This window comes from Ictalurus punctatus, chromosome 4, assembly GCF_001660625.3.
Source record: "Ictalurus punctatus breed USDA103 chromosome 4, Coco_2.0, whole genome shotgun sequence".
In the NCBI taxonomy this organism is placed as follows: Eukaryota; Metazoa; Chordata; class Actinopteri; order Siluriformes; family Ictaluridae; genus Ictalurus; species Ictalurus punctatus.
Window position 1 is genome coordinate 35,591,892 of NC_071284.1, and position 10,390 is coordinate 35,602,281.

Sequence of the window (10,390 nt, forward strand, 5' to 3'; positions counted from 1 at the left end):
CCAAATTTGCATATTCATGTGTATTCCTGTGCATATCCTGGTGTTTTAAATGAGGTGGAGATGTAGAGATGTTCACTAGTAAGAAATCGAGTGATACTTTAAACAGTTTTTCATCTGTCTGACCTTTGACCCATCCACGCTGATGATGCGATAGCTGTTGCGAGTGCTGTCATAAAAGTAGGACACGGTGACGGCTTGTTTACTGGCAGGGACCCAGTTCTTCTTGGTGCTGGGATCGATCTGGAAGACATGAGCTCGAGTGGTGAAGATCGGCTGCTCCCTGAAATAGAGACAGAGAAAGGGTTAACACTGTGGGCGTGTCCCAGACCGCACGCCCTATTCACTACATAGTGCACATAAACAGCACACCCACTGTGGGCGTGTCCCAGACCGCACGCCCTATTCACTACATAGTGCACATAAACAGCACACCCACTGTGGGCGTGTCCCAGACCGCACGCCCTATTCACTACATAGTGCACATAAACAGCACACCCACTGTGGGCGTGTCCCAGACCGCACGCCCTATTCACTACATAGTGCACATTAACACTCATCAGTCCACTGTGGTTGTAACAGGGTTAGAAGGTGTCAGAAGTGTGCACTACATTGTGAACAAGTCTTGCTTTGAGAAAGTTCCTCCCCGTCCTGTTCCTCTCGGCTTTCTGCTCTAAATGTCTGTGTGTGAATGAAATAAAAGAAAAAGAAACACACACACCAAGCTGAAACTAGATAATGAAATTCCTGAAATTCTTTTTAAGTGTAAAAATGTGGTTGTACCAGTTCCTAAATCAAAAGAATGAGCACGTCATAGTGGAGAACCACACAGCAGGTAGAGCCCGCATGCTGATCGGTTCTAAACACGAAACTGCGGATGTTTCGGTCAAATTATCTTTAAAATATAATCGTTCAGTGATGAGGTTAACTGCGTGAATTTGGTGGTGTATTACTGCAGTGTGTCTTACATAATCCACTATATTACACACAGACACACACACAGACACACACACAGACACACACACAGACACACACACAGACACACACACAGACACTATAAGCAAGTTACAGTTATGAGTTGGAGGCAGACTGGGCGGAGCCTCCATCGGTCAACCAGTCTTTAAATAGATGCGTGCACACACACACACACACACACACACACACACACACACACACACACACACACACTAACCCCCCTAACAGAGTGTTTGTGTGTGTGTCGGAGGGGGGGTTAATCGCTATCTGCAGATTCTAAAGAGGCCCCAGGCATGACTGTGACACACTGCAGGAGAATCAATCAGCCATCAATACACATACACTCACGTTTGGAAGCACTTCTCCCCGCCTCTAACCATAAATTGACCATAAACCCCACCCCCAACTCTAACCCTAGACCTTTACCTCTAACCCTAGAACCTCCCCTAATTCTGACCATTAAAACCCTAAGTGACTCTAGAACCCATGTTTCTGACCCAGGACCCATAACTGACATTTGTACACTCCAAACTATGACCCCAAGTCTGGCCTTAGAACCCCCAAAACCTGAACCTAACCCTAGACCACCTGACTATCACCCTAGAAGTCTAACACTGACCCTACACCCTCTGACCTATACTGGGAACCTTAAAACTCACTAAATCTGACCATAAAACCTCTATCTCTGACTCTAGAATGGATCCCTGACCCAAAACCCATTACTTCAAGTTGGACCTCAGACCCCGTAACTCTAACATTAGAGCCCCCAAAAACTTAAGGCTAGACCCCCGTCTTTGACACAAGAACCCCAATGCTGTTCCTAAACCCATCTTAGCCTAAACATGCTCTTAACACGGACTCCAACTCCCCACAACACTGACCTACAAACCCCCCCAACACTGACATACAAACCACCCCCCCCAACACTGACCTACAACCCCCCAACACTGACCTACAACCCACCTCCCCAACACTGACCTACAACCCCCCCCAACACTGACCTACAACCCCCCCAACACTGACCTACAAACCCCCCCAACACTGACATACAAACCACCCCCCCAACACTGACCTACAACCCACCCACCCCAACACTGACCTACAACCCCCACAACACTGACCTACAACCCCCACAACACTGACCTACAACCCACCTCCCCAACACTGACCTACAACCCCCCCAACACTGACCTACAACCCCCCCAACACTGACCTACAACCCACCTCCCCAACACTGACCTACAACCCCCCCAACACTGACCTACAACCCCCCCAACACTGACCTACAAACCACCTCCCCAACACTGACCTACAACCCCCCCAACACTGACCTACAAACCCCCCCAACACTGACCTACAAACCACCCCCCCAACACTGACCTACAACCCACCCACCCCAACACTGACCTACAACCCCCACAACACTGACCTACAACCCCCACAACACTGACCTACAACCCCCACAACACTGACCTACAAACCACCCCCCAACACTGACCTACAACCCACCCCAACACTGACCTACAACCCCACCCCAACACTGACCTACAACCCCACCCCCCCAACACTGACCTACAACCCCAACCCCCCAACACTGACCTACAACCCCACCCAACACTGACCTACAACCCACCCCAACACTGACCTACAACCCCACCCAACACTGACCTACAACCCACCCAACACTGACCTACAACCCACCCCCTAACACTGACCTACAACCCCCCCAACACTGACCTACAACCCCCCCAACACTGACCTACAAAATGCCCCCCAACTCTGACCTACAAAATGCCCCCCAACTCTGACCTACAAACCACCCCCCAACACTGACCTACAAACCACCCCCCAACACTGACCTACAAACCCCCCCAACACTGACCTACAACCCCCCAACACTGACCTACAACCCCCCCCTACACTGACCTACAAACCCCCCCAACACTGACCTACAAACCACCCCCCAACACTGACCTACAAACCCAACCCCCCAACACTGACCTACAACCCCCCCCCAACACTGACCTACAACCCCCCCCTACACTGACCTACAAACCCCCCCAACACTGACCTACAAACCACCCCCAACACTGACCTACAACCCCAACCCCCCAACACTGACCTACAAACCCCCCAACACTGACCTACAAAATGCCCCCCAACACTGACCTTACACCCTTAACTTCCCCATGTCATCTCAGGAAGTTTTTCCTCACCATCGTCACCTCTGGCTTGCTCATTAGGAGAAATTCAAAATTTCTATTTGGATTTTTGTAAAGTTGCTTGTGACTCCAACCCCAACCCTGACCCCAACCCTGACCCCAACCCGACCCCAACCCTAACCCCAACCCTAACCCTGACCCCAACCCGACCCCGGCCCCAACCCGACCCCAACCCTGACCCCAACCCTGACCCCGACCCTGACTCCGACCCTAACCCGACCCCAACCCTCACCCCAACCCTAACCCGACCCTGACCCCAACTCCACTGACTGACCTCTGACCCATAACCTGAATCTTAGAATGCCTTAAATCTGACCACGAAGCCCCTAAATCTGACTCTAGATCCCCCATTTCAGTTCGACCCTTGATCCCTAACTTGGAGCACTCTGATCTTTAAAACAGTCAGAATCTGATGAGCACACCCGGAGCACACCCGGAGCACACCCGGAGCACACCCGGAGCACACCCGGAGCACACCCGGATTCTATACAGTGTTTGTATGTGGATTACAGGGTGATTTAGTAACACACTTTGTGGTGTATATACAGTTTATCTATGCATTGTTTGGTAGTGTTTGTGGTTTGGTAGTGTGTGTGTGTGTGTGTGTGTGTGTGTGCGTGCCCGTGTGTGTGTGTGTGTGTGTGTGACAGAAAGAGAGAGAGAGAAAGAGAGAGAGAGTTTCAGTGTACTGTTGCATAAGTCTCGACTCCTCTAACTGGTTTGTTAGCTCTGACGTGTCAGACCAGTTTTATTCTTTCTGACTCACACACACACACACACACACACACACACACACACACACACACACACACACACACACACACACACATACATACATACACACACACACACACACACACACACACACACACACACACACACACACACACACACACTCGTCTATGCTTGTTCACAGTTTGGCAATGTATGCCATTTCTAGGGCTGTGACCTCGAACACAACACAACACACACACACCCTGAAACTGTAAAGTCTGAGCCAGGAATGAAATGTCTTCGGCACTGAGTGTAGTCACTGAGCCGAGACGTGTCCTGTGTGGACCGCTATGATGACGCTACAAGGCTAATTCTGCTAACTGTTAATAGAAGTGTGTAGCCTCCGGTTTAGCATGGTGCGCTAAATACACGTGTGTGTGTGTAAATCATCCCACAGTGGCGTCTCCTCACTCGGCTACATGTTTCGAACAGATTCGCTGATGTGTTTTCGGAGCGTGTAGGATACACTTATCTATAAACGTACAAAAGGACAGGCGCATCGCACTCAGGTAGGGGGTGTGGCCTAAAGTCTGAAGGTCACAGCAGCTATCGAATCAATTCAAATTAAAATTTTAATACACATTCTGTTACTGGGAAACAATTTATTTGAGAAGTGTGTGTGTGTGTGTGTGTGTGTGTGTGTGTGTGTGTGTGTGAGAACAATGCTAAACTGGCAGCTATAAGCTTTAATTATTTGTTAGCAACATTAGCATCAGAGCACAAAACTAAAGTAACCTCAGCTGATGGAGTGCAGTGCGGTTAAAGAGACGTTCTGGACATTGTATTCTTGGCCAAACTGCTTCTTACCTCGAACAGAGAAAAACTCCGTTTTAAATTAATGTGTGGCCAAATAAACATCTATTACACAAGTAATGACACACACCAGCTGTTCCAGTAACATGCTGAGTAACGGGGTGGAGTGCCGGAGTTACCGTCACCACCCTGAGTCCTCTAACAGCACGTCCCAACAGTGATGGAGATGAGTGTGTGTGCACCGTGTGTGTGTGTGTGTGTGTGTAGGTACACTACTGAAATTTAAAATGTGTTAAATAAGGAATAAACAGGACAGTAATCCACGCCGGGGAGATGTGATGCATGAAGCGGAGTTACCGTCACCACCCTGAGTCCTCTAACAGCACGTCCCTGTGTTTTATTCCTCTTACACCACAGCAGCTCACCCCATCACCCCTTCCTCCTGTTCTGCACCTCAATACTCCACAACTGCAGCGTCAGACCTTTCTCCATTTATACTGCAACCTAGTGTACGTTATAGCAGCTATAAACACTCGTTCCCTCACCTTCCCTCTCTCTATTCTCTCTCTATTCCCTCTCTATTCCCTCTCTCTCTATTCCCTCTCTCTCTATTCCCTCTCTCTCTATTCCCTCTCTCTCTATTCCCTCTCTCTCTATTCCCTCTCTCTCTCTCTCTCTCTATTCCCTCTCTCTCTATTCCCTCTCCCCCTCTCTATTCCCTCTCTCTCTCTCTCTCTCTCTCTCTATTCCCTCTCTCTCTCTCTCTCTCTCTATTCCCTCTCTCTCTCTATTCCCTCTCTCTCTCTATTCCCTCTCTCTCTCTCTCTCTCTCTCTCTCTCTCTATTCCCTCTCTATTCCCTCTCTATTCCCTCTCTATTCCCTCTCTCTATTCCCTCTCTCTCTCTATTCTCTCTCTCTCTCTCTCTATTCCCTCTCTCTCTATTCCCTCTCTCTCTCTCTCTATTCCCTCTCTCTATTCCCTCTCTCTATTCCCTCTCTCTCTCTCTCTCTATTCCCTCTCTCTATTCCCTCTCTCTCTATTCCCCCTCTCTCTCTATTCCCTCTCTCTCTATTCCCTCTCTCTCTATTCCCTCTCTCTCTATTCCCTCTCTATTCTCTCCTGAAGTTAATAAAACAGAAAAGTCACAGCTTGTCATGTTACTGAGAAACTGCAAGGCGTAAACTCAGAGATTTTCCTCTGACTGTTACACAGCTCTGACACTGGAGACTCCTTCCTCACACCTTACAGAGACATCTCCTTACAGAAAACTCCACCACATGAACAATTTTAAACCGGATTCTGTGGAGCGTGCGCTGTACACGTCGCTGTGAATGAGCTGTTGCTATAGTGACCGTAACGCATTAGAACCCGCACGTTATCATGAATATAAACCTGCGCTACTGTCAGAGCCGCTGTTATAGACAACTAATCACCACCTCCTGACCAATCACAGTCCAGAACTCAGCAGCGCCGTGGGATTAACACTGATAAATAAAATCCGATTGGTCTGAGTTTAATCAGACTGTGTTAAGTGCTATGCCGAGTCTGATCAGAGCAGTGTGAAGGTGTTCAGTATAATAAAAGCTGGTGTAGGATTAAGCGATGTTAAGTGAAATAAAGGTTCAGTGAAATAAAATAAAAGCCTCTATAGTGTTAAGTCTTACATGAAGAAGGTCCGAGTGCCATGTGGCGTGCCGCAGTGTTGGTATGAATGTGTGGACTGTAATAAAGCGGGTTAGGTCGTATTAACAGTCTCCAAACACCTCTTGTTCTGCGCAGAATGTAACGTAGAGAACGTTAAGTCTAACCGTGTTGACCGGTACGCAGGTCTGAGAGCTGCTGAGTGTGTTAACCGTAACAGAAGTTGGTTAGATGGTGTTACGTGAAATAAAGGTCTACTGAAAGTGACCAGAAGCCGTGTGACGTGAAATAGAAGCCAAAACATAAACACCGGCAGTACAGCAGGAACGTGTTAATACGAGCAGTTGGAACGAGTTAAACGTCGCCAGGCGGAGCGGCGCATCGCGCAATCGGTTACGTGTTAAGTCTAATAAAAACAGGTGTAGTGGAATGCCGAGCCAGCCAAGAGGTGTTAAGTGTATTAAAATCCTAGACATGCAGGTCGGACTGTCGAGTGCCGCGCTGACGACTGGAACAGCGGCGTGTGTTAATCACATTAAGAGTTGATTCGACTGTTGAGTGTGATAAAAGCAGGTGCAGTGTGTTGAGTGTCGGCGTGAGCTCAGTAAAGGAAGTAGGGAGGTGTTTGAAGTGTCCCGCGTATTAAAGTGTTCAGAACCCCAGTCAGTCTGATTCAACACAATGTGCTAAAACTCTGGACTGAGTAAAGCGTAGCAGACGTTTGTACAGAGCTCCTGTAACTGGTGTTCAGTGCGTTCACTTTCCGACAGAGATTACGGCGAGTCTAATAAAGGTAGGTCGAGTGTGTTAAGTGCCGTGCTGAGTGTGTAGGTGTGTGTAGGAGTGTGTTAATTATATTAAAAGTTGGTTAGACTGAGTGTTAAGGGAATTAAACATGTAATAATAGCAGGTTAGTTTAAATCCGCAGTGTTCAGTGTGTTAAATTCCAGTCTAATTAAAGCAAGGCAGAGTGTTAAGCGCCAGGCTGAGAACAGCAGCTGGAGAGAGAGAGAGAGAGAGTGTGTGTGTGAGTGAGTGAGTGTGTGTGTGTGAGTGAGTGAGTGTGTGTGTGTGTACTCACCCCATGGCCGTGGTTCCGCGTAGGAAAACTGAACACTATGAGTGTGTAGTGTGTAGTGTGTGAGAGAGAGTGTATAAGTGTATGTGTGTGTATGTGTGTGTATGTGTGTGTGTGTGTGTGTGTGCGCGCGCGTGTGTGTTAGATCCACACCGACTCCATTTCAGGCCCCGAGACTGAAACGCGAGCGTTATGAACCGAAACTCTTTCTGATCCTCACACCGCGCCAGTGTGTGCGTGTGTGTGTGTGTGTGTGTGTGTGTATTACTCGGATCAAACTCCAGGTACACACACACACACACACACACACACACTCATGCACACTGCAGCGCGGACTGTCTGTGAGAAACACACACACACACACACACACACACACACACACACACACACACAGTATTACAAATCGCATGAAATATTAAAATTAGTCTGAAATCCGGTTTAATGTAAACGCAGCGCGCGCAGGGAATCAGGTCCGAGTGTGGGCGCGCGCGTCGGGTCTTAAAAATGTGCAACAGCAGCGACACGGAGCGGATCCACCTGCTCTCTCTCTCTCTCTCTCTCTCTCTCTCTCACACACACACTCTCTCTCTCTCAAATACACACTCTCATACACTCTCTTTCTCATTCTCTCTCTCTAATACACACTCATACACTCTTTCTCTCTCTCTCTAATACACACTCATACACTCTTTCTCTCTCTCTCATACACACTCTCATACACTCTTTCTCTCTCTCTCTCTCTCTCTCATACACACACTCGTATGACATTTTATTATAATTATGATAGATCATAATCTTCATGTCCGAAACCCGGGAGTTCAGCGTATGAACGGTGGAAAGTGGTGTGTGTGTGTGTGTGAGAGAGAGAGAGAAATAAATAAATATGAAATAAAAATAAACGAAGGTCCGAAAACATGCACGCGCGTTTTAAATGGAAATGAATTTAACATTTTTTTTGTACTTACATGAGTCTGAATTTGTTTCCTTTTCTCCACACTTGTAGGTGAAATGTTTAAACAAATAAAATAAAATAAAATATTAATAATTAAAAAGGAAAATAAACTTGGCTCGTGTCTCGTGAGTCGGAGTCGCGCGCACTGCAGTCGCACCGGTAATGGAACTGAATGGATTGAATGGAATTCCTCCTTGGAGCTGGACTGGACGGTCAGATCGAAGCCTCACGCTGTCCTCGCTCGCACCGACATGGTTCCGGTGGAACTTGGAGAATCGTTCAGGAGGAACGCGGACAGAAACGCGCTGAAGGCTTTGGGCTGTTTCTTATGAGGGAAACATGAGAGGGCGGAACAAAACTCCGGGCGGAACCTTTGTAGCGGACGAGTGGCGGAGCGAAATAAAGGGTGCACGCGTGCGTCTTTATTGTCCGGGCGGAAAAGCTGAAGAAGCTCGCGGTGTTTAATTTTTATCTGATAAAACAAATAAGACGCAGTAAAGAATTTTCACGTCTTTTCTTTATTAAACAAAAGTGTTTGGTCTAGGTAAGTGTATTAACAGTTTCATGTAATAAAAGCCTTAGCTACGTCACTAGCCGAGCTAGCATTAGCCGTGTTTAATCACCCTTAATAATAATAATAATAATAATAATAATAATAGCAGCAATGATGGCGTTTAATTGTGTTTAGTGTTTGAGTTTTTACTGGTGTTTAATGGTATTTGATGGTGTATGGTGGTGTTTGGCGGTTTGTAATTGTGCTTGAGGGTATTTGGTGGTGTGTGGTGGATTTGAATGGTGTTTGATATTTGGTGTCTGGTATGTTTTAGTGTTTAATGGAGTTTAATGGTGTTTTAGTACTGATTCATGGTGTTTGGTGTTTAGTTTTATTTAATGGTATTTGATGGTGTGGGATTGTGTTTGATGCCAATTGTTTTAGTGCTTGATGGTGTTTGAAATCATGTAATGGTCTTTTATTAAAGCGTAATGGTATTTGATGGTGTTTGAAGTCATGTAATGGTGTTTTATTAAAGGGTAATGGTGTTTTGGTGTCCTTTTGATGGTGTACTTGGCATTCAGTGATGGGTTTTGGAGTTTAACAGTGTTTATTAGCACTTAATTGTGTTTAATGGTGCTTGATGCTGTTTATTGGTGTTTACTGGTGTGTGTATGTTTTCCAGCAGCATGGCTGAAGCTCAGGAGTACGAGGAACAGTTTGCGCACCGCTTCTCAGCACAAGACGAAGAGTTTCAGCGGTATTTGCAGCAGCCTGCGGTGCAGCCGCCTGTAGTGGAGGCATGGAGGAGCAGAGACGCTCGGTATAAACTCTAACACTGATCATTAACCTTCATGTGTTCGTGTTTTTAAAAAAAAAAGGATGTACAGCTATGTGAGTTCTCCTGGTGTTGCACTGGAAGAGCAGTGTTTAGTTGAGTCTTTCTCTTCAGTTTTGGTGTTAAAGAGATCACTCTCTTGTCTGGCTACGCTGCAGTACAGCAGTGCAGGTGAATGGAGTGGGAGTGACTCGGGTTCTCACGAGCTCTGTGGTGTTCTTTAGTTTCCAGGACAGCAGACATCACCGTGGCGGCGGCTGGGGTCAGAGGTCACAGGATCGGCGATACGGAGGTCACCAGAACTCATATAATCAGAGACGACATTACGATCGCTACTGAGAGTCGGGCGGGAGGCGACGTGTGTGTGTGTGTGTGTGTGTGTGTGTGTGTGTGTGTGTGTTAGTCAGTGTGTTTATTACTTCAGCTCTTTATTGGTGATGTAAATTACAGTCTCATTTAAATATTTGCTTCAAAAGAACTCATAAATTTTTTTGAAAATACAAGGCATGTGTCTGTCTGTCTGTCTCTCTGTGTGTGTGTGTGTGTTTGTGTGTGTTTGTGTGTGTTTTCATTCTATATATGATTTATGTATGGAATACATAATGATTATTGTAATTATGCGGGAACAAAAATCATTTAAAATCACTTTTAAGCAGGGTTTTATT

At 46.8% G+C, this 10,390-nt stretch overlaps 1 protein-coding gene across 2 annotated transcripts in view; it reads right to left on the reverse strand.

The window, feature by feature from the left end:
- Positions 1-8,938, reverse strand: part of homer2 (homer scaffold protein 2) — an 18,793-nt gene extending 9,855 nt beyond the window's left edge. The window contains exons 1-2 of one of the 2 annotated variants that reach the window (XM_017466090.3): positions 8,408-8,938; positions 124-280 (exon numbers count right to left, since the gene is read on the reverse strand). In XM_017466090.3, the coding sequence (XP_017321579.1) occupies positions 124-280; positions 8,408-8,409 (159 nt within the window). In that variant the 5' untranslated portion in view covers positions 8,410-8,938. Of the gene's footprint in view, positions 1-123; positions 281-7,445; positions 7,711-8,407 lie in introns of those variants that run through there. The other variant, XM_017466086.3, reaches the window with a different exon arrangement.
- Between the last annotated feature and the right edge of the window lie 1,452 nt (positions 8,939-10,390).